General features: G+C 59.5%; 2 protein-coding genes across 9 annotated transcripts in view; both read left to right on the plus strand.

The window, feature by feature from the left end:
- CCNF (cyclin F) overlaps positions 1 to 10625 on the plus strand; it is a 31562-nt gene extending 20937 nt beyond the window's left edge. The window contains exons 11-17 of the mRNA XM_054454827.2: positions 687 to 810; positions 1125 to 1305; positions 1651 to 1738; positions 5018 to 5117; positions 5218 to 5345; positions 7195 to 7364; positions 8347 to 10625. Of these exons, the coding sequence (XP_054310802.1) occupies positions 687 to 810; positions 1125 to 1305; positions 1651 to 1738; positions 5018 to 5117; positions 5218 to 5345; positions 7195 to 7364; positions 8347 to 8813 (1258 nt within the window). The 3' untranslated portion in view covers positions 8814 to 10625. The remainder of the gene's footprint in view (positions 1 to 686; positions 811 to 1124; positions 1306 to 1650; positions 1739 to 5017; positions 5118 to 5217; positions 5346 to 7194; positions 7365 to 8346) is intronic.
- A 396-nt stretch (positions 10626 to 11021) lies between these two features.
- On the plus strand, positions 11022 to 16649 carry TEDC2 (tubulin epsilon and delta complex 2). 8 transcript variants are annotated; one of them, XM_054454829.2, is made up of 10 exons: positions 11180 to 11948; positions 12061 to 12159; positions 12402 to 12472; positions 12595 to 13012; positions 13524 to 13577; positions 13856 to 14015; positions 14190 to 14301; positions 14406 to 14507; positions 15735 to 15925; positions 16207 to 16649. In XM_054454829.2, exons 1-10 carry the CDS (start codon positions 11923 to 11925, stop codon positions 16351 to 16353), a joined length of 1380 nt encoding a protein of 459 aa, XP_054310804.2. In that variant the 5' UTR covers positions 11180 to 11922; the 3' UTR covers positions 16354 to 16649. The 8 variants fall into 8 exon arrangements, with proteins under 8 accessions (XP_054310807.2, XP_054310804.2, XP_054310808.2 ...); XM_054454830.2 differs by having other exon boundaries at positions 11205 to 11948; positions 13925 to 14015; XM_063654909.1 differs by having other exon boundaries at positions 11832 to 11948; positions 12061 to 12269; positions 13925 to 14015.
- Positions 16650 to 23378: the final 6729 nt, after the last annotated feature.

A 23378-nucleotide genomic window follows, 5' to 3' on the forward strand; every position in this document is an offset into this window, starting at 1 on the left:
AATTCCTAGATCTGGTGGCTCACCCACCTTCTGGGTCTGTAACATTTCTACCCCACTGATAGAGCTGTCACGTGACAGGCAAATCTCTGTCCTTGGTGTCTTTTAGCAAACTGAATGCTCATGGCACTTGGGCCTTTTGCAGACATTTGTGAGTCTGCCTAACAGCCCTGCTGCTTTCTGTCTGCCTTGTGGCTCTCATCCCTCTTTCCAGCACTTTCTGACCTCCCCCTTATGATGATGATGATGATGATTTTTTGAGACAGGGTCTTGCTCTGTCACCCAGGTTGGAATGCAGTGTTGTAATCAAAGCTCACTGCAGCCTCAACTTCCTGGGCTTAAGCAATCCTCCCACCTCAGCCTCCCAAGTAACTGAGACTATAGGCACATGCCACCATGCTCTGCTAATTTTTTATTTTTTAACTTTTTGAAGAGATAGGGTCTTGCTTTGTTGCCCAGGGTGGTCTCGAACTCCTGGCTGAGCTGTCCTCCTGCCTGGGCCTCCCCTTTTTTAAATGCCCCTTGTCAGCCACAGGCAGTTGGCTCCATTATGAAGCCTCTGTTTGTCACCAAAGCCCAAAGCCATGGCTCCTTCCCTACCTTGAGGCCTCCTAAAGCCTTGGGTCCCTCTGCCCCACCCCTGCCCCAGGAAGTGAGCTCCGCCCTGAGACCCCTTCTCTGCGTTGCAGGTTCATCAGTAAAGAGATCCTGACCATCCGGGAGGCCGTATGGCTCACGGACAACACGTACAAGTACGAGGACCTGGTGAGAATGATGGGCGAGATCGTCTCCGCCTTGGAAGGGAAGATTCGAGTAAGCAGTGGTTCCATTTTCCTTATTAATCCTAGTTGTCGCGTGCTGGAGGGTGGGGGTGGGCATTCAGCTTTCCTGCCGTGGGAGGGCCTCATGGACTCAGAGGGCAGCTGTCTCTGCTGTGCCCAAAGCCATGGAGCAGGAGGCCACGGTTACACCACGTCACCACCTGTGTTGCCACCTGCGCTGGTGCGCTGTGCGTGCAGCATTGGCGTGAACATCATCCGGGCCAGACCCTGCGCTGGGCTTGCATGCAGCACTGCACCAAGGAGCCCCCGAGCGCTGAGAGCCCACACCCCGTCCCGGCTGTCTAGGTCCCCACTGTGGTGGATTACAAGGAGGTCCTGCTGACGCTAGTCCCTGTGGAGCTGAGAACCCAGCACCTGTGCAGCTTCCTCTGCGAGCTCTCCCTGCTGCACACCAGCCTGTCCACCTACGCCCCAGCCCGCCTGGCTGCCGCAGCCCTGCTCCTGGCCAGACTGACGCATGGGCAGAGTAAGTAGTGGCCCTTCCCAGGGATGCCTGTGTCGGGGAAGGTGCTCACATAGGAGGAGGCTGTGGGGAGGAAAAGAGTCCAGTATCCGTTTGTGCTGGTTACTTCTTGGGGGGTGAGATACAGCACGGCTCCTAGCTTCAGTATGTCCCAGATTTCTGACTGTGAGCCTGCACACCCTACGTATGGGTTTTTTTCAAAACTATTTTAAAAGGATCGCAACCCTGAGCTCCAAGAAACTCCACAGCAGAGCCCACAGAGCTATAGAGTGGGAGTGGTCAGGCGGCTGTCACCACGGCCCCTCCGTCCCCTCCATCCCCTCCACCCCGGCCTGTTTTCCTCCCCAGCACAGCCCTGGACCACTCAGCTGTGGGACCTCACTGGATTCTCCTATGAAGACCTCATTCCTTGCGTCTTGAGCCTTCATAAGAAGTGGTGAGTTTTGGCCGGGCGCGGAGGCTCATTCCTGTAACCCCAGCACTTTGGGAGGCTGAGGCGGGCAGATCATTTGAGGTCAGGAGTTCGAGACCAGCCTGGCCAACATGGTGAAACCCCACCTCTACTAAAAATACAAAAATTAGCCAGGCGTGGTGGTGCACGCCTATAATTCCAGCTACTCAGGAGGCTGAGGCAGGAGAATCGCTTGAACCCAGGAGGCAGAGGTTGCAGTGAGTTGAGATCACGTCACTGGACTCCAGCCTGGGTGACAGCAAGACTGTCTCTAAAAACAACTGGCCAGGCGTGGTGGCTCACACCTGTAATCCCAGCACTTTGGGAGGCCAAAGCGGGCAGATCACCAAGGTCAGGAGTTCGAGACCAGCCTGGTCAACATGGCAAAACCCTGTCTCTACTAAAAAAAAAAAAAAAAAAAACATTAGCTGGGCGTGGTGGCGTGCACCTGCAATCCCAGCTACTCAGGAGGCTGAGACAGGGGAATCATTTGAACCTGGGAGGCAGAGGTTGCGGTGAGCCGAGATTGCGCCATTGCACTCCAGCCCAGGCAACGAGTGAAACTCCATCTCAAAAAAAAAAGTTCCAGGACTTTCTTATCTCACACGTTTTTCACATTGAGAGCAGCTGCTCCCAACCCAAGCTTATTGCATAGGCAGCAGAACATACTAGAAAAAGTGAGGGCATCTCCCTGACCCGTGGTAACTTGTGCATGTGTCAAGTTGCCATCTAGCTCAGGCGCTGGCACACCGTGGCCCTCAGGCGGCATCTGGCTGCTTTTGTGAATGGGGTTTTCTTGGCAGCAGCCACCCTCACTGGTTTCCACATCATCTGCAGCTGCTGTTGCTCTGGCAGTGGCTGAGCTCATAGTGCAGCGGAGACAACGTGGCCCCCAGTCGGGAAAATACTCCCCTTCCCTTGAGACAACAGCTTCTGCCCCGATGCAGCCGTTGGGATAGAGCTATCCTCTGTCTCATTGAGAAGATGGAGTCTGCGGGCGGGTCCCTTGCGCCGTCGTGCCTGGCTGCGGCCCCCTGTCTGCCTCAGCCCCACTGGGCTTCCCTCCACCTGCCCCGGCCCCTCCGCCCTGCTGTCTGGTGAGCCTGGCCCGGCCCTTGCCACATCTGAGCCCCTTCACTCGTCCTGGCAGCTTCCCTTCAGCCCACGTTGGTTTGTTCCATGCAGTCCACGAAGCCCCTACCGTGGGCCAGGCGCTGGGGGAGAGGTCAGGACAGGGAGTTCAGAGGTCAGGTCGTGACGGGAGAAACAGCAGGCAGGCGCGGGGCAGGTGGCGCGGGCGGGTGCAGCTCCCTTCAGGGAGCGCAGCTGTGGTCACCTGGGCATCTGAGTCCAGGGCAAAGGGGGCATCCATGCCAGGGCCCAGTGCAGACCAGCAGGGCCGGGGGCCATGAGTGGACTCATGGCAGTGAGGGGTGAGAGGGACAAGCGTGGGGCTGAATTTGCACCCGGCCAGCCATCTCCCTCTCCCCTCCTCAGCTGTGCTCACAGACTTGCTCCTCCCGCCTCTCGGCACCCCCACTCCCTGTTCTCTCCCTTCCCCGCTTCTGCCATGACTTCCTTTTCCTCAGCCAAATCCAGCAGACTCAGTGGTGTGGGCTTTTTTTTCCTTTGTTGAGTTGGGGGCCCAGGCTGGAGTGCAGGGGCACCATCCTAGCTCACTGCAGCCCTGACCTCCCGGGCCCAAGGGATTCTTTTGTGTCAGCCTCCCGAGTAGCAGAAACCACAGGCAGCACCACACCAGGCCCGAGTGGGCTTTTCTCCAGCCAGCATTACGCTGAGCCTCCTTCCCTCTGGGGCCTCAGCTTCCCGCCCTAGGCCATGTGGCCTAGGTGTCGGTCTCCCTTCTCACCCCGGCAAGGGGCCAGGGAATTCTGGCTTTCTGCCACTCCTCAGACTCTTTCCTGGGAGACTTCACCACTTCCAGAATTCAGGCCACATCTCAACTTTGACCTGCCACCCCCCTGCCAGCGTGATTCAGCCTACAGCCTGTTCCGGCCCTGGCGGGTCGTGGTGCATGAAGCCTTGTGTGCCCCAGCTGAGGCCTCCACCAGCCGCTACTGCTTCTCCATCCCTGCATCCTCGTCAGTGCACTTTCCTCGTGCGCTCACAGCTTGGGGACTGGAGCTATCCGTGGCAGCTGCCCGGCCTCCTGGAACACTGTGGCAGCCACCCCACGCGTGTCCCGTGTACGCCACCCAGGCCCTCGCTGTCTGGCTTCCAGGATGAGATCAGAACTCCCTGGGGGTCTCGATGCCCTTGAGCAGCGCCTTCTCTGGCCCATCTGCTGTTTCTCCCCCCATGCTGTGCTCCAGCCACAGGGGACCTGGTGGCATCTCCCAGGCTTTGGCATGTGCTGCTGCTCATGCTGCTTTCTCCTGCAGTGCCTGGACCCTGTGCCTTCTGGGCAAGGAATGAGGGTGACAGTAAAAAGGTTCGCATGGGTCTCGCCCCACCCACCTTTGCTTATGGGGAGCACAGATCGTCCCAACACTGGCCACCAAAAGCTGTTTCTAGGCTGCGTTTATTCTCTTCCTTCTGAAGAAGTTAATTTTTTTTCCAAACCAGATAAATTAGAACATTATTTACAAACTAAACTTCCTTTTATTGTATGATTTAATGGGCTTTTAATTTATTCACACAGTTGTGCTTGTCATCACAACAATCAAATTGACAACATTTTCACTTTCCCCAAAGGGACAACATACCCCTCAGTTGTCACCCTCCCGTTCCCCCCAACTTCCTCAGCCCTAGATGACCCCCAGTAGTCTACTTTCTGTCCATGGATTTTTCCCATTCTGGACATTCCATATAAATGGAGTCATAGGACAAGTGGCCTTTTGTGTCTAGGTGATTTCCCTCGGTGTAACGTGTGCTGGGTTTGTCCATGTTGTGGCGTGTGTCCCTGCTTTATTCCTTTTCATGGCTGAATAATATTCCCCTGCATGGACCACATGTGTTTATCCATCCCGCAGCTGGTGGACATTTTGCCTATTGTGAAGAGTCCTGCCATGAACATTCTAGTACAGGTTTCTGTGTGGACATAGTTTTTCCTTTTTCCTGGGTCTTTACCTAGAGAGGAATTGCTGGGTCCTTTGGTGACTGAGTTTAACCATTCGGGGAACTGCCAGGTCAGATTCCAGAGTGACTGCACCATTTTGCATTCTCATTGCTCACTTCAGTGAACTGAGTCTAAAAATGGGGTGGGGGTGCCTCACATGTCCACTGCACGTGACTCTGTTCCAGCTTCCACGATGACGCCCCCAAGGACTACAGGCAAGTCTCCCTGACTGCTGTGAAGCAGCGATTTGAGGACAAGCGCTACGGAGAAATCAGCCAGGAAGAGGTGCCTCCCTCCCGCCACCTGGGCGTCTCATGGGGTGCTGGGGTGTGGGCGAGCCTCACCCTCGGGGCCTCTGCGCCCCCTAACTCTGGCTTCCCCTCAGGTGCTGAGCTACAGCCAGTTGTGTGCTGCATTAGGAGTGACACAAGACAGCCCTGACCCCCCGACTTTCCTCAGCACAGGGGAGATCCACGCCTTCCTCAGCTCTCCCTCAGGGCGGAGAACCAAACGGTTAGTTACCATGCATCCTGGCTGCGCCATACAATGCTGGCATCCTCGTGCCGGCCTGGTTCCCTCAGCGCTTCCTCACACAGAGAGGCCTCCAAGGCTTGTCAGGGGAGCAGCAGATCCCAGCACAGTGACCCTGGGACGGAGCCCTGCAGTCATGCCTCGGGCCCCTGCGTAACCTCCACTGTCTCCAGGTCTCCTTCCTCAGAGGCCGTTGCCTGTCGCTCTGACTGGGCTCCCTGTGGAGGAAGATGGTTTCGAGCACATGGGAGCCCAGCCTGGCTCTAGCCCTGCCCGTGCCTGTCATGCGCGTCCTGGACTTCTCTGCTCCATGATGCTGCTGTCACTCCCGGCACTCGAGTTGTGACCTGAGTCACATCCCCATCACTTCCCTTGCCACCCGTGTGGACCTGTTTATCCGCCTCTCCTATCTCAGCACCTTGGCTGTTCCTCCTGGAGTTAACTTCCTCTTTCTACCTCACCCACCTGGAGAACTCCTACTGATCCTGCAAGGCCCCGATGAACAGGGCCCTCCCTGTGCTGCTGGCCCTGTGACTCCTCAGCACCATGTGCACCTGTAACCTTCCCAGGGGCAGGCACTGGGTGGCTGGGTTTTTCCTGTCAATACAGAACCAGGCAGGGCTGCCTCCAGGAGCGTTGTGTGGGGAGTGGGCTCCTGCCAGGAGACCTAAACTCCTGTGGAGCCCTGGGGAAGCAGCCGAAGCCCCTGCTGCTGCTTCCTTCCCAAGAAGCGTGACCGCATTTTCCATTGTGCAGAAGGCAGGAGACCTGACCCTCCTGTGTCACTCCACACACACACCGACTCCCTGGGGCCAGGGTCATCACCAGGAAAGTCCATGCAGACACACATGGCTACTCCAGGAGGGGGTTTGGCCCTGGCCCTGTGCTCAGCCTGTGTTAAACCCGCTTCTCAGAGGCCCCCACAGCCCCATCAGTCTTCTGAGACAGACTCCCACGGGTGACACTGGGGTAGCTCTCTCCACCCCCCCCCCCCCCGACCAGGCCCTGGGGTCAGGAAGTGGAAAGGCTCGGCTGGTGTGGCGGCTTTTCCCAGGCTCAGGCCCACACTCTGGCCTCCAGCCCCATCCTGAGCAAGACTTGACCCCAGTTGGGTGTGGGTGTCGGCACCGCCCAAGGCCAGGCCATTCCATGCAGTCTGCCTGGCACTGGGCTAAGCACTGCCTGCACCTTATTAATCAACACCAGAGGGGCCGGGCGCGGTAGCTCACGCCTGTAATCCCAGCACTTTGGGAGGCCGAGGCGGGTGGATCACCTGACATTAGGAGTTCGAGACCAACCTGGCCATCATGGTGAAACCCCATCTCTACTAAAAATACAAAAATTAGCTGGGTGTGATGGCGGGCACCTGTAGTCCCAGCTACTCAGGAGCCTGAGGCAGGAGACTCACTTGAACCTGGGAGGTGGAGGTTGCAGTGAGCCAAGATCACACCACTGCACTCTAGCCTGGGCGACAGAGCAAGACCACCTCAAAAAAAAAAAACAAAAAAAAAAACCAAAACACTGGAAGGTGGCATCGTCCTAGGGGTTTCCAGGGGACCAGATGGTTGGCCCATGCCCCACAGCTGAGCCGGGTGGGCTGGGCTTCACACCCAGACCTGGGGCCTGAGTTTGCCTGAGCTGTCCTCCAGTTTGGCCCTGCCTCAAAGGCTTATACCTGTTCTAGCTTCACCAGCATTTTCTATGCAGCAGACACTTCGGGAGCATGTGGTGACAGGCCCATGCACGCGGGTGTTAGAGGCAGGTGTGGAGGGCCTGGCCTCCCAGTGCCGCCATCCATGACTGGGTCTCCTGGGCTCTCTCCACCTTGCAGGAAGCGGGAGAACAGCCTCCAGGAGGACAGGGGCAGCTTCGTTACCACCCCCACTGCGGAGCTGTCCAGCCAGGAGGAGACGCTGCTGGGCAGCTTCCTTGACTGGAGCCTGGACTGCTGCTCTGGCTACGAAGGCGACCAGGAGAGTGAGGGCGAGAAGGAGGGCGACGGTGAGTGTGGGGCCGGGGCACACCAGAAGGGACATCACACAGAGGGTGGCTCTCACCGAGGGCCTCTGGGCACTCGGCCCTGTGCGAGCGCTGTGGGAGGGAGAAACATGTGCACAGAGCGCAGGGCGGGGCCAGCTCCTGCCCCGCTGGGGAGTGTGTCCAGACATGGGGAGAGAGGAGGGGAGAGCTCCCAAAAGACCACAGCTTCTCCCACCACGCAGGGATGAGAGGACTTAGGCCACACCTGTCCAGCTCCTGCTCGTTCTGTGTTGGGAGGACCTCACTAGGATGAGGGAGGCAGAGACCCTGTCTGGAGTTCATGGAGATCCTTCTAGGCCTGTAATCTCATGCCTGTAATCCCAGCAATTTGAGAGGCTGAGGCAGGAAGATCACTTCAGGCTAGAAGTTCAAGACCAGCCTGGGTGACACAGCAAGACAAAAACTTAAAAATTAGCTGGGCGTTGTGGCGTGCGCCTGTGGTCCCAGCTACTCAGGAAGCTGAGGCGGGAGGATCTCTTGAGCGCAGGAGGTGGGAGCTGCAGTGAGCCGTGATCGTGCCACTGCACTCTAGCCTGGGCATTCTTTCTAGAATGTTGTTTGAGATGTGCCCACGTGTTATGTGGCACTCCTCACTGCCCTGCTGGGATCACTGCCCTGTGCAAACCCCAGGCAGACTGCAGGGGTCCTTGCCAGAAGCCCAGTTAGTGTGAGTCCTGTCAATTTCCCGGTTGCTTGCTTCTGCGTCCACTTGGCTTGAGCTAGATGGCCAACTTGTCATCTCCACCGTTGTTGGAGTCATGGCGGGCAGCTGTCCAACTTGGAAGAGGCATGTCACCCACGCTTCTCACCACAGGAGGGTAACACAGGGGACTATAGCAAGGTAGAAGATTCTTGACCTGGACTTCAGGGTCCTGACCTGGCAGGGGGTCTCCCCTGATGCTTGGGTGTGACATGACCTCCCTCCCCACCAACCTTCCTGCAGTGACAGCCCCCAGCGGCATCCTCGACGTCACCGTGGTCTACCTGAACCCAGAACAGCATTGCTGCCAGGAATCCAGTGATGAGGAGGCTTGCCCAGAGGATAGGGGACCCCAGGACCCACAGGCACTGGCACTGGACACCCAGATCCCTGCAACCCCTGGACCCAAACCCCTGCTCTGCACCAGCCGGGAGCCAGGGAAGGACGTCACGACCTCAGGGTACTCCTCCGTCAGCACCGCGAGTCCCACAAGCTCCGTGGATGGTGGCTTGGGGGCCCTGCCCCGACCTACCTCAGTACTGTCCCTGGACAGTGACTCGCACACAAAGCCCTGCCACCATCAGGCCAGGAAGTCATGTTTACAGTGTCGTCCCCCAGAGAGCAGTGTTCCCCGGCAACAGGTGAAGCGGATAAACCTATGCGTACACAGTGAGGAGGAGGACATGAACCTGGGCCTTGTGAGGCTGTAAGTGTGTCAGCGCATTTGCCGCAGTGGATGTGTACTGAGGGGGCTGGAGGCGAAGGGTGGGAGCGCAGCACAGGAATGCTGCATAGACCATGGAGGCCTTCACACAGAGAGCAGAGAGGGTGACTTGCGGCCACCAAGTTTCTCTCTCCGCGGGAGTCCCGTGCAAGCCATCAGAATGTTGAAATGAGGGTGAAGAGCTCACATCCCTCTCTTTGGAAAGTTTAGCCTCGAAGCAGTTGGCCACACTGCGTGGAGGGCACCTCTCTGTCCCTTCCGTGTCTCACTGTCTCTGGAAGCTTCAGCCCATGTGTGTCCTGGCCTTCCCAGCCCCCCCAGAGCCCCGTGCCGGGAGCTGACAGCTTTCACACTCAAGGCACGTGTGACCTGGGTAGTCAGACACCACTCAAGCCCCTGCCCACATCTGCTGGTTTGGGGCTCCAGTGGGGAGCTGACAGCTCTGAGCACACCACTGTCCCGTCATCCACCTCGGCCTGCATGGGGCACCCACTTCCCTCTGGGTGGGGCTCCCATGGTAAGGGGGGACTGCGTCCCTGCACACTGCGTGGACTGCCTTAGCCACAGGCCCACTCCTCATTTTAGAGCTCTGTCCCAGAGGCACAGATGGTGTCAATGTGAACACCTCTCTTTGTGCTGAATTTCTGGGCCATTCTTTTCCTGTCTTATTTCTAAATTTCCTTCCAAGATGAAAACAAAAGAAAAACTTAAAACAGAAGGTATTAAAAAAACAAGAGATTCCCACCATTATTTAGGTTCACCTGCAAAACAAAAATCTTACTCCAGTCCCTCAATGCCATCCTGACACACTTTATGCAAAAAGAATTTTCCCAGATAGGCTAGCCAGAAAAACTTGAAGTCCTCTGTAACATCTGAGGTGACCAAGAGGCAGAAGAGCAGAGCAGTCGGGGGCCGTGTCCTGGCTGATCCCAACTGCAGCTCTGCTGTGGGGACCCGTGGGAGGGAGGCAGACCCCTGGGCTTTCCTGCTGGTCACGGAGACTCCGCTCCTGCATGGAAAGGGAGTCTGGGAGCCAGCAGCCCACGCCTGGGGAGCCTGCCTGGGGCCATGTGACCGTGGCCTCTCCCTGGGGATGGGCTGACCGCAGCACACCCTGCTGCCATCCACTTCTGTTTCCTCTGCAAATGTAAGAAACAACCACTTGGCCAGAAGTGTCCCCCAGATGCTTTTTTGTTTTGTTTTGTTTTGTTTTTGGAGACGGAGTTTTGCTCTTGTCACCCGGCTGGAGTGCAGTGGCATGATCTCAACTCTCAACTCACTGCAACCTCCGCTTCCCGGATTCTCCTGCCTCAGCCTCCCAGGTAGCTGGGATTACAAGCACCCAACCACGCCCGGCTAATTTTTGTATTTTCGGTAGAGACAGGATTTTCCATGTTGGCCAGGCTGGTTTCGAACTCCTGACCTCAGGTGATCCGCCCACTTCGGCCTCCCAAAGTGCTGGGATTACAGGCATGAGCCACGGTGCCTGGCCCCCAAATGCTCTTGAACCAGAAACCTGGGGCTGGGAGATGCTCACTGAGCTGCTGCTTTTCTGTGTGCTGGTGCTGTGTGTGTTCATGTCCGCGGCAGCTGTCTTTTTGCTACTATAAGGGAATTCTGGCCACCCTGGTTGGGGCGTGGTCGGGGTGAGAACCCAAGCGTCGGAACTGTAGACCCATCCTGTCGACTGTGTGCCCCTGGGCATGTGTGAGCCTCAGTTTCCTCATCTGTAAGAGGGGGCAATGATACCTACCTCACAGGGGTGTTGTGAGGATTAAATGTGAGGAGGATAGTGGTAGATGAGTGATGAACATCCTTCACTGCCTCGGCCCTTTGTCTAGGGGCTCTTAATCCCAACTCTGCACGGAGTCAGTTCTCTGCTTTCTCCCAGCTTGCACTTGAAGGAGGAAACCACTCCAGGGGGGACCTGGCACCGCCTGCCTGTGGTGGGTGGGCTCCTTCATCTCCCACCTGCTGACTGAGCATTTCCCCACCTCCTCCTTCACAGAGAATCTCCAGGGAGGCAGGGCCACCGTCACCCTCCCCCACCGCTGATGGAGGGGTCCACCCGGAGCGCTGGGCCAGAGCTGCCTGGGTCCCAACCTCCCTGACAACTCCCTTTGTTCCCTCCTTCCCCTGTGCGATGGCACCTTCCCATTAACGACTGGAATGGATTCACCTGTCCCATCTTTAAACAGCACCCCCAGGTCTGTTTTTCCTCCGGCTACCGCCTGGGATTTCTTAGCCCCTAATTGTTTATTCTTGTTAACACCAACTACATGGGGCCCTGCTGCCCTCCTCACTTCCTCCCCCAGGTGTCCCCTGCATCACTGAAGGCCCTGTTCACCCCCGCCCCCCCCCGGTGCTGTGTACACCTCCGAGGCCTCAGCAGCACTTGGCCTGTGACCCACTCCCTTCCGTGACAGCCTCCTGTTGCCTCTATGACACTGTCCTACTCCTCCACCTCCCTGGTCATTGCGTGGGCCCCGTGACTTGTCCTTACCCGTCCCCACCCGTCCCCTGCCCCAGCAAGGGCCACCTCGCCGGGCCCACTGCTCCAAGGTCAGAGCTTCCTCCCCTCTGCCCAGTGCTATCACGTCACATGTCCAAAAGTGAACACCTTCTCCTCCCTCATCCCCGCTCCTGACACGCGGCATCCTCACCTCCAGCAACCCCGTCCTGTCCCTGTGCCCGGTGGCCCAGGCGTCAGCAAGACGGCTGGTTCCTGCGTTAGAGCACTTTCAATAAGGACAGATGGAGTTTCTCGTATAACCTTCACCGGCGCCCTACAAGAGAAGCGCGATAATGGCGCCCCCATCTACCCAGTTACCCAAAGCAAAATCCCGGCGTCGCCCGCAGTCCCCTCCCTGGCGGCCTCGGGGCCCAGCTCCGAGCCGGAGTCCCCCCATCAGACCTAGGGGGCAGGAGTGGGCGGGGCTTGAGGCTTGCCCGCAAGGAGGGAGAGAAAGCTTCTGGGGCGGCCCCTGAGCCCTGGTTCAGGATTGGACAGCCCGGCCGGGAAGGGGCGGCCTTCCCTCCCGGAAGGGGCGTGGCTCTTCAGAGGCGGCAAATTGCAAGGAGACGCCGCCGCCTTCATGCTGCCGGCGGACTGCTCGCGCCGGTGAGGCCCGCGCGGCAGGGGGGCGCGGGAGGATCTGGGCTGGCCGGTAGTCAGGCGCGGGGCCCGAGGCCCAACGCTGGCCGAGGTGCTGAGTCGCCGGTGCGTCCCCCAGGCTGGTGGCCGAGCTGCAGGGCGCCCTGGACGCCTGCGCACAGCGACAATTGCGATTGGAGCAGAGCCTGCGCGTTTGCCGTCGGCTGCTGCAGGCCTGGTACGCGGACCCCGGGACCCACTGGCCAGACCTCCCTCGGGCCCTCAGAGTCCTGCCCCGAGCTCCCAGGGCTGGGAGACCGGGTGCAGCCGCCCACTTCGGAGCTGTAGGTTGTTAGTGCCACCCTCCTTACCCTGCAAGCTCTGAGCTGGGGGCCTGCCGCGGGGCCCGGCGGCCCCCTCGGGTCTGTTTGGGCTGGGCCCTGCCTCCTGGCCGTGCGACGGCTGCCCATGTCTTTGCAGGGAACCAACTGGGACCTGGGCTTTGAAGCCACCTCCAGGGCCAGAAACTAATGAAGAAGACCCCCTTCCAGGTAAACCTCCACAACCCACCTTCTCCAGGTGCTGCTCTGGCCTGCCTTCTGGCATGCAGTTGTGAGGGACCCTCCTGGGGGACAGTGGGGAGAGATCCCTGCATAATTCTTGGCTTTCACAGCGTGCACACCCAGTCCACAAGACTTAAAAGAGTTGGAGTTTCTGACCCAGGCACTGGAGAAGGCTGTACGGGTTCGAAGAGGTATCACTAAGGCTGGAGAAAGAGACAAGGCCCCCAGCCTGAAATCGAGGTCCATTGTCACCTCTCCTGGCACGACAGCCTCCGCCCCACCCCAGTCCCGAGGCCAAGCTGGCCAAGCTGGTGGCCATGCTTCAGACACGAGACCCACCAAGGGCCTCCGCCAAACCGCGGTGCCTGCCAAGGGCCACGCTGAGCGCCGGCTGCTGTCAGTGGGGGATAGGACCCGTGTCGGGATGGGAGCCCGAGCCCCCAGGCCTGGGGCGGGCCTCAGGGACCAGCAAATGGCCCCATCGGCTGCTCCTCAGGCCCCAGAAGCCTTCACACTCAAGGAGAAGGGGTAGGTTTCCAGGATCCTCACTGGAAGAACTTCTGCCTCTGCCTCCTCAGACCCTGGCTAGCAAGGAGCCTGGGATTTGGAGTGACAGGGAAGGCAGGGCATTGAGCCCTGGGGCGCACCCCTGAGGCTCACGCTCGGAAGCTGGCAGAATGAAGCGGCTGTGTGGTGGTGTCCAGGTTGGCACCATCAGGTCAGGGAACTACTGGAGCCTGTCCTCCCCTCCTCTCTGTGGCTGTCCCCTTATTTGCCTAGGCCAGAGGCTCCAGATGGGCTCTGGAGGGCGTGGGCTCTGATCACAGGGCCCCCTCTTCTCTCTACCGGGGCAGCATTGGACCATGCTTCTCCCGTGGCCACTCTGGAAGGAAGCCCTGTCCAAGGGGGCTCATCCTTGGTGGGGTTGGGTGTGGGAGAGGGGCAAGAAGCCTCATCCCTGATTGGGCTCTGAGCAGGAAGTGGGACTTGTAGACCCCAGAGCAAGGCGATGCTCTCTGAACACGGGCTTCTCCGACAGGCACCTGCTGCGGCTGCCTGCGGCATTCAGGAAAGCAGCTTCCCAGAACTCGAGGTGAGGCTGAGGTCTTTGGCTGGACAGGGGTAGGGGAGAACCGGGAGGCATCACCAGCTTGGGGACAGGTTCGAGATACTTTGCAGTGGGTCTCTTTGCCCTCTTTGCTGAGTGGGGTCACTGTCGATGTTAAAAGTCTGCCAGCCGGTCAGCTCTGTCCCCTTGTCCTGGTCAGTGTCCTCTTGGTTCCCTGCGGCCTCTGGAGGCCCCTGCTGGCATTCAGCACAGCCAGACGCCCAGCCTGGGGTCCCCACCCTGGCCCTTGCCTACCTCCCAAGGCCCATCTCACCGGCTGGAATAACCATGTTCCTCTGTGGTTCCTGGGGCACCCCATGTGTGCACCCCAGCCTGTGGGCCCAGCTCGGTTCCACACAGACCAGTGATTCCATGGATGCCACTGCTGCCAAAACCCAGTTCCTCCAGAACATGCAGACAGCTGTATCCTTGCTGGGTTTGTGGGAGCCCCGGGGGCCTCTGGCTCTGAACCTGGCAGGTTTGCGGAGCAGCCCCAGGAGGGGCTGGCGTGGGATAGCCAGGGCCACTCCCCAGGCCCCGTCCTTGGTGGGAGCAGAGGGGCTTGGCTGCAGGGAAGTTTTCCTGACCCGTACCCAGTCAGGCGTACCCCAGCCCAGGCTCAGTGCTGCGGAGGTGGAGGCGGAGGCGGGGCGCCTGCGGAAGGCCTGCTCGCTGCTGAGACTGCGCATGAGGGAGGAGCTCTCGGCAGGTCAGTGGGTCCTGGGTCTGTATCAGGAGGAGCGTGGAGGGCTAGTGCAAGGAGGGTTTCCAGACTGCCACGGACCCCACCTGCTCTCCCTGACTCTTCTGCAGCCCCCATGGACTGGATGCAGGAGTACCGCTGCCTGCTCACGCTGGAGGGGCTTCAGGCCATGGTGGGCCAGTGTCTGCACAGGCTGCAGGAACTGCGTGCAGGTGAGACCCCGCCCCCACCCTGCCACCTGCACTGAGGTCTGGGCCAGGGACAGGGCGCTTTAGCCAGCCTTGTCTGCACCTCAGGGAAGAGTGAGCAGCCCAGGGACCAGATGCAAGTTGGTAGGCCCCTCCACCCCTCCCATGCCACTCCCCAGTGTGCTGGGTCCTCACCAGTTGTCCTGTGGGAGGAGTCAGCCTTCTTCTCCTCAGGGCAGCTCCCCCACCTCACTGCTCCCTGCACACAGAACCTCATTGCTCTGAGCAGTTGCTTATTCACCCAGTTGTTGAAAAACTAGCGTTTGAGGGCCGGGCGCGGTGGCTCACGCCTGTAATCCCAGCACTTTGGGAGGCTGAGGCAGGTGGATCAGAAGGTCAGGAGATCGAGACCATCCTGGCTAACACGGTGAAACTCCGTCTCTACTAAAAATACAAACAAATACTTGGGAGGCTGAGGCAGGAGAATGGCATGAACCCAGGAGGAGGAGTTTGCAGTGAGCCAAGATCGCGCCACTGTACTCCAGCCTGGGCGACAGAGTGAGACTCCATCTCGAAAATGTAGCGTGTGAGGCCGGGCACAGTGGCTCACGCCTGTAATCCCAGCACTTTGGGAGGCCAAGGCAGGCAGATCATTTGAGGTCAGAAGTTCAAGACCAGCCTGGCCAACATGGCGAAAGCCCATCTCTCTTAAAAATACAAAAATTAGCTGGGTATGATGGTGCACACCTGTAATCCCAGCTACTTGGGAGGCTGAGGCACGAGAATTGCTTGAACCCAGAAGGCACTCCAACCTGGGTGACAGAGCGAGACTCCATCTCCAAAAAAAAAAAAAAAGAGAAAGTAGTTCGTGAGAATCAGCTCCTGGGAGGTGACTGGCCTGGTATTGCGCGAGGTGGTTATTTATAGAACTTGTTTCCTCCTTTGTATTTTCTAATTGCTTGTAGTTTTAAGAGTGAAGATACATCATTTGTCAAAAGGAAAACCAATCTCACAAAAGTCGTGCATAAACACAGTAAAGAAATTGGGCAGGCAGAGGGCCGCCCCACAGAGGACTCCCTGCCAGCAAGTCCAGGCCCGAGACGCACCATCTTGCATGGGGCTGTCCTGAAAGCCCACCTTTCCCCTAAAGGCAGGGCGGGTGGTGCAGATGCGGGAGAGCCAGGCACACAGGAAGAGCGGGGCCCCGGGTTCGGCTGCTACCCCAAAGGCCACATTGTCCTGTGCACACAGCGGTGGTGGTACAGCCACCAAGACCGTGTCCTGTGGAGGGACCCCCCAGAGCCTCGCCGTCCTGTGGGGGTGGAACGGAGCCTGCATGGAGCCCCCAGCTGCTTGTCTACTCCAGCACCCAGGAGCTGCAGACCCTGGCGGCCCTCCAGCTGCGAGTGGCTATGCTGGACCAGCAGATTCACTTGGAAAAGGTGCTTCTGGAAGAGGAGGTGGGGGTGCAACAGAGGTCCGCAGCCTTGAGGACCCGTGGGTAGGGGCTTGACTGCTCCACCCCCCAGGACCCAGGAGGATGGGGGCAAGCCTGGGGTCTGTGTGTGTGGGTTGGGAAGTGCACAGGTCAGGCTGGGCTGGGATAGCAGGACGGAGCCTGGAGCCTCAGGAGGGAGGGCTGAAGCATGGGGGCCTCGAAGCCTGTCCCAGGATTGCCCCCTGCCTAGGTGCCCCTGAGACCTTGGCCCTGCCCTGCCCCCAGGTCCTGATGGCTGAACTCCTCCCCCTGGTAAGCACTGCACAGCCGCAGGGGCCGCCTTGGCTGGCCCTGTGCCGGGCTGCGCACAGCCTGCTCTGCGAGGGGGGAGCACGTGTCCTCACCATCCTGCGGGACGAACCTGCGGTGTGAGCTTTTCCCATGCTGCCCTCAGCCCTGTTCAGATGGGGATTGGGGGTGTCTTCCCTGGCACTGTGCTCGGGGACCCAGAGATGCCTGTGCTTTCCTGGGAAACCTGGTGAACTGGACCAGGTGGCCTCACTGGCTCTTCTCAGGACAACTAAGCCTGCTGGTCAGGGCTGGCTTTCAGCCTTCCCAAGGCTCCTGGACTCCAGAGGCCAGCGGGGAGCCTTTCCTGGCTCCCTCTGTTTTCTCTCACTGTAAACCAAAGAGCTGCTTGTGTGATATTAAAGCCACTTTAGAAAGCATTTGTATTTATTTATTTTTTTGAGACAGTCTCACTCTGTCGCCTAGGCTAGAGTGTAGTGGCGTGATCTCGGCTCACTGCAACCTCCACTTCCTGGGTTCAGGCGATTCTCCTGCCTCAGCCCCCCAAGTAGCTGGGACTACAGGCTCCGGCCATCGCGCCTGGTTATTTATTTATTTTTTTTAATTTTTAGTAAAGACGGGGTTTCACTATGTTGGCCAGGCTGGTCTCAAAGTTTCGACCTCAGGTGATCCTCCCACCTTACCCTCCCAACGTGCTGGGATTATAGGCGTGAGGCACTGCGCCCAGTTGAAAGCATATGTATTTAAATCATGCCAAGGTGGGACTTGGTGGGCTCTTGTTGTTTCTTTATGATTTTGTTTATCAAGTTATATCACTGGTTGATACATGTCATGCTGAAAAAGAACATATCAAGTGTATTTATCAAGATTGTAAGTGGGCCGGGTGTGGTAGCTCATGCCTGTAATCCCAGCACTTGGGGAGGCTGAAGTGGGAGAATTGCTTGAGGCCAGGAGTTTGAGACCAGTTTGAACAACAGTGAGACCCCATCTCTACACAAAATTTAAAAATGAGCCGGTCATGGGGTGTCTGCCTGTAATCCCAGCTACTTGGGAGGCTAAGGCGGGAGGATTGCTTGAGCCTAGGACTTTGAGCCTGCAGTGAGCCGTGATTGCACCACTGTGCTCCAGCCTGGGCAACAGAGCGAGACTCTGGGATATCCCTTCTGTATATCGACAAGGCCACTCAAGGCAGGCCCAGCACTGCCAAAAGCCCTGCCCTCTGTAGGCTGTAGGCTGTACACATTCATCGGACGACACGAAAACCACAAGACCATATTGGAGAATGGGCCGGCCACTGCCTCTGCCACCGCCACACAGCTCTGCTTCCCACTGTCTCCTGGTGCCCACGCCCAGCTCCCCCTCCTGGCGCTGGTGCTGGGGTAGGTGTGGGGTCACCGGTTCACACTGAGCCTCCACCAGGAAGGGCCTTTTACCTCTTCACCCTTTAGCCACTCCACTCTCACCTCCCCCCCTTCCCCAGGAAGGCAGGAAAGAGCAGGGGTCAGGGTTGGGCCCTCTGCAGCCACAGAGGTGGGTTTGCAACATGACTTGTTTCTTGCCCTGGGACTGGGCAAGATTCTCAAGGACTCAGCCCCAGTTGTCCAGGTTTGTCCCCACTGTCATGCTGGATGACGGTGGTGATGACCTCAGGGGCTGGCATAGAGATTACTTGATGTTGCATCTAAAGTGCTGGCCACAGGCTGGGTGTGGTGGCTCACACCTGTAATCCCAGCACTTTGGGAGGATGAGGCAGGCGGATCACCTGAGGTCAGGAGTTCATGACCAGCCTGGCCAACATGTTGAAACCCTGTCTCCATTCAAAATATAAAAACTAAAGGCCAGGCGCGGTGGCTTATGCCTGTAATCCTGGCACTTTGGGAGGCCAAGGAGGACGGATCATGAGGTCAGGAGATTGAGACCATCCTGGTTAACACGGTGAAACCCCGTCTCTACTAAAAATACAAAAAATTAGCCCGGTGTGGTGGCATGCACCTTGTGGTCCCAGCTACCTGGGAGGCTGAGGCAGGAGAATCGCTTGAACCCGGGAGGCAGAGGTTGCAGTGAGCCAAGATGGTGCTACTGCACTCCAGCCTGGGCAACAGAGTGAGACTCCGTCTCAAAGAAAACAAAAAGTTAGCCGGCGTGGTGGCGGGTGCCTGCAGTCCCAGCTACTCAGGAGGCTGAGGCAGGAGAAACTTGAACCCGGGAAGCAGAGGTTGCAGTGAGCCAAGATGGTGCCACTGTACTCCAGCCTGGGCGACAGAGCGAGACTGTCAAAAAAAAAAAAAAGGCAGGCACGGTGGCTCATGACTGTAATCCTAGCACTTTGGAAGGCCAAGGCAGGCGGATCACGAGGTCAGATCAAGACCAGCCTGACCAACATGGTGAAACCTCGTCTCTACTAAAACTACAAAAAATTAGCCAGGCGTGGTAGTACGCGTCTGTAATCGCAGTTACTTGGGAGGCTGAGGCAGGAGAATCGCTTGAGCCCAGGAGGCGGAGGTTGCAGTGAGCCGAAATCGCCCAGCCTGGGTGACAGAGTGAGACTCCATCTCAAAAAAAAAAACTGCTGGCCACAGGCCAGTGCTCGTAGTGTTCTTTAAACGAATCTGCACGGAGGGCCCAGAGGCATCCCAAACATTTTGGGAGCTGGGGCCGGGTGCTATGTGCGGACAGCGTCGGCGCTCCACCAAGCACAGCTCTGGGCAGGGACCTACGACAGGGAAGATTACCAGCCTCTTCCCCAAGGTGCCCCCCCTGGACAGGGCAGCAGGACAGGAGGTGGGTGACACCTGGAGAAAGCTGGGTCTTCTGAGAGCCAGATGAAGCGTGGCAGGTAGGTCCTGCTTGTAAAGGGCCTGACAGTCTAGCAGGCCAGAAACACACTCGGACCCAGAGTCCCGAGTTGAGGGCTGCTGGGGACCAGATGACAGAGACCAAGACAGGAAACCAAAAACCATGGTCCTCATTGCATTGAGGGGGCGCCTCCAGGGACAGAGCAGCTCCACCCCCTGCCCCCGCAGCCTGGCAGCAGCCCCAGGGTCGCACCTCTTGTGCAGATCAGCCAGCCTCGCCCCTCCCAGCCACCCCATTGCTGCCTCCAGGCTTATGCCCAGGTGCCTCTATCTGCAGGAGCCACTGACTCATTTGAAACCCCCAACCACGCTGTGACTGTACCCGTGTGGCTTTCCAGAGCAGGTGGTCTCTGCCTGACCTTATTTCACTGGCTGACTTGCTCATGGCTCATCCCCCATGCCTACTGGATGTTTGTCTCAGGAGGACAGGGGTGCTATCCCCCCCTACACCGGCCAGGCCCTGATGGGAGCCAGACGTGCACTGACTCAATGATCCACCAATCCCGGGGCCAACCCAGAGGACACTGGTGTCCTGGAGCAGGGAGGCGGCCTAGATAGCTCTGTGGGGGTCCTGAGGAGGCCCCGACACAGGAGTCCAGGGCGGGAAAGACAGGCCGCCTCCTCCGATTAACGCCCGCCCACTCCGATTCCCCGCCAAAACCCAGAGGCAGCGGCTGACTCCCCGGGCTCCCGGCTGGCGTCACCGCCTCTGGAGCCAATAGGCTCTGACGTGGCGAGCTCGGAACGCCACTGGGACTGCGCGGGCGTCCACACCACCCACCGAGCGCGGCCACCGCGTTGGCGGCATGAGCGCGCTCGAGTCTCCCCCCGCGGCGCCCGCCTCGCCCCCCGGGCCGGGTCTGGCGCACCCGGAGCCCCCCGGGGCTCTGCGCGCCCTGCTCTTGGCCACCGGCGGCGCGGGGGGCGCGTGGCCGCGCTGCATTCTGCCGTTCGGTACCGTGGCCGTGCTGGCTGGTGCAGCTGCCACGGCCATCACCTTCTCGCTGCGGGGACCCCGCCTGGACCTGGCCCAGGGCTCGTCGCTAGCCGCGCTCAGTGCGGGCCTGGGGCTCCTGTCCGCCGCCTTCCTGTGCTGGCGCGTTCGGCGGAGGCGAAGGGCCGGGCGCAGGGAGCCGGGGGCGCCCTGAGCCGCGGGCGAGGCCCCCTCCCATGGAGGTCACCGGGAGCCGGCCGCCCCTCCCGCCAACCTCGCCCCGGCCGGGCGGGCGCAGTGCCAAGCGCGGTCGCAGAGGCCGCCCGCCACACCCCATCCCCAAATCGTTTCTTCTGGAACCCTTTGGGCAGAGAAGGCCACCGGCCGTTTCCCTCCCTCCCTCTCTGCTTTCCCTCTCCTCCCTCCTCCGTCCAACGTCGCATTTCAGCTTTTGACTTGGCGCGCAGAGCTGGCGCGACCGCAGAGCGGCCTGGCTGGGCAGCAGTCTGCGAGGCTGGGGGATCGACCCGGCGCGAGGGTGCTGGGTGCAGGGCAGCGCGATGCGGGCTCGGCCACACCACCCGCGGCTGGGAGCCGGCGCTGTGTCTGCTCGTGGGCTGTCTGCCTTCGGAGCTGGGTTGGAAACCCCCCGAGGCATAATAGGCGCTCAATAAATGTGCAATAGGTGAACAAGTCGTGGCTTGCAGGCGTCTTGGGGGGAGACAGCAGGTTCTGGGCTGGGCAGGGAATTATTGGATCCATGGGCATCTTAGAGGAAAGACTCTCAGCTCCCTGCCGCCTAGGACTGTCCAGCCCATCTATGCCCTCTCCCCAGCCTGTGCCCCAAAGCTGGAGCTGCCACTCTAGGGGTGAAGGGTGGGATGGGGAGGGGAAGGCGAAGCACTGCGGCCTGAGTTGCAGGTGGGGGGAGGGGAGGCGGAGCTTCTTTGTTGCAGAAGGTGCCAGGAGGGGGCAGGGCCAGTGGAGAGGTGGGAGGTGGGAGAGGCCCCAGCCAAGGGCTGGGACAGGTGGCTGGGTCCCTGGAGAGCAATAAGTCCCGCTTGGGCGCTGTGGGGAGGCCCTTCCTAACTCCCAAACACCATCTGCGAGGGCTGGGGGTGGGGGCAGAGTAGCATTTGCAGAGGTCTGTTCCTGGGGAGAGGCCCTGTGACCAGCGGCCTCCTCCCTGGGGAGCTGGTGGTACAATGGCCCTCTGGGCCCACAGGGCCTCCCGCCGCTGCTGCTGACCCAGATGAACAATTGCAGCAGGGCTGAGCCCCAGGCACCTACTTTCCCCCACCCCAGAAGCCACCAGACATTCTGCAGACCCTAGTCCTGGCTCACAGGGAAGCTGAGCTGGAGACAAAGCCAGCCCTTCTGATGAGGGTGGAAGAGGCTGCTGGCCACTGTCCCTCCTGCAGCCTGGCTGGCAGCCAGTCTGGCAGTGGCCCTGACGTCCAGAGACAGCCTGGGTTTCCCCAGAGGCTTGTCTCTGGCCAGCAGGTTCCCTCTGTCAGGCCTGGGCTTTTCTCTCCACTGTCCCAGAATGATGATCTCAGCCCCCATAGTCCCCCCACGGTTCCTCTCACCCTTAGGGTGGAGTGTCGGGGGTTGGGGGTTGGGAGCCAGAAGGACCTTGAAGAGGGTGGTTGGGACGTTTCAGGTTCTAAGCTTGACCCACAGAGCAGAGCGTGAGCCCTGTCAGGTTCAGGTCCCTCACCTTGTAAAGGACACAATTCCCATTTTCTTTATCAGGAAGCTGAGGGGCAGGGGCCCTGTGGCAGAGAGAGCCCCTTAGCCCTCTCTGCTCAGTCCTCCAGTGGCCCCATCCCTGTGCCTCTGTGACTGTTACATGCAGATGTATGGCCAGGAGAAGGTGCCCACCAGCCAGTGTCAGTTGCTCCAGGAGCCAAGCCAGGTGCCCCATCACCCTGTCTTCCCGTTCCTCCCCTCCATGGTCAGGCCCTCCTGCTCCCTCCTCTGGTCCTTCAGTTTCCCCTAGGAGGCTTCCGTGTCCTCCTGCGCCTCCTCTCCCAAACAGCGCGATGCTTCTGCCTCTCCATCCTCTTCGTCTTGGTCCTTGCTCATCTCTGGCCGTGTCCAGGGTAGTACCCACGTGGCCTCCTCCACCAGCTGCAGGCCTGGCCTCCCATCTGAAACGGGGCATTCAGGCCTTGATGCTGGCCCTGCACGGAACTTGTTCCCTGCCCCTCCCTGGGATGCTTGGCCTCCTCTGTCAAGGACCTGAAAGTAGGAGGGGAGGAGGTTTCTCTGACCAGAGCTGTTCCTGGACCCTCTTTGGTGGTGTCACTCCCAGGCACAGCTACCCCATCCCCAGCTAGTCCCCAGGCCACCCAGCTGGGCTTCTGCCTCAGTTTCCCTGCCCAAACGTGCTGTGACGTAGGGCAGTGGGCTCTGGGTTGCGACCAGCCCCTTCCCATGATTAAACCCTACTCCCTGCCCCTGCAGAGGGGTCCTCAACAGCTAACCAAGCCCCCGAACCCCAAGAAGCCACCCCATACCACCCTCCAGCTTCCATGTCCTCCCTGCCAGCTGGGCTCATGGCAGAGGTGCAGCTAGAAACTTGCAGACCCAGGGAGCTTTGGGATCAGAATCTGGCCTGGTGCGGGGGATGCTGGCCTCATGTCTTAGCCCAGCTCAGGCCCACGGGGGTGCCCCCCTTCCTCAACACGGGCAGGAGACACTCCAATTTGTGCAGCTCTCAACCTGGGCCTGATACCACTTCAGGCTCATCAAATCCAACAGCTTCAGAGCCCGTGCTGAGTAACAGGCGTCTGGCAGATGAGGAAACAGGAGCCCAAGCCATGCAGCCAGAAATGGGGCAGTTTGGATTCAAAATTAGACCTGACCGAATCCTGGGTTCCTTCTACTCGAGTAGATGCTGCTTTGGGGATGACCCTTCAACTGGTGGTTACTTGGCTTCCCTACCCGGGGAGCATCCAGGGCCTCTGCTGTGAGACCCGGGGCCTTGCCTGCCTGATGGGCTTCAGGGAGGAGGTGACCCAGACCCCCGTCCAGCACGTGGCACAGCCCCAGGAGCAGTAAAGGCCTGGCTGTGGGCCCAGGACCCTGCTGGGTGGTCCCCCACGGGCGGCGAAGGTTGAGCTGTCCCCCTCCAGACCCCTCCCGCCAGCGCATTCCTGGCTCCCCGGCCCCTCCCCTGGCTCCCGGGCCTCCCAGCCCCCTTCCCCGCTGGCCCAGTCCGCGTCTGAATCTGCTTCTGATTCCAGCTCTGCGATGAGGCCCCCTCCCCTCCCCTCCCTCCTTCCCGACCCGAGCAGCCCCGCCCCCGGCTGGGCCCGGGCTTTCGCCTGCTGCGCCCCCCACCCCCTCCTGGC

Source organism: Pongo pygmaeus, chromosome 18 (assembly GCF_028885625.2).
Source record: "Pongo pygmaeus isolate AG05252 chromosome 18, NHGRI_mPonPyg2-v2.0_pri, whole genome shotgun sequence".
Classification (NCBI taxonomy): Eukaryota; Metazoa; Chordata; class Mammalia; order Primates; family Hominidae; genus Pongo; species Pongo pygmaeus.

Bases quoted from the DNA above. Each gene is read 5' to 3' on its own strand.
- TEDC2 (XM_054454829.2), top strand. From the start codon at position 11,923: ATGCTGCCGGCGGACTGCTCGCGCCG. The intron at 12,473-12,594 runs GTAAACCTCCAC...TGGCTTTCACAG, and splicing joins TGAAGAAGACCCCCTTCCAG to CGTGCACACCCAGTCCACAA. The intron at 13,013-13,523 runs GTAGGTTTCCAG...CTTCTCCGACAG, and splicing joins TTCACACTCAAGGAGAAGGG to GCACCTGCTGCGGCTGCCTG.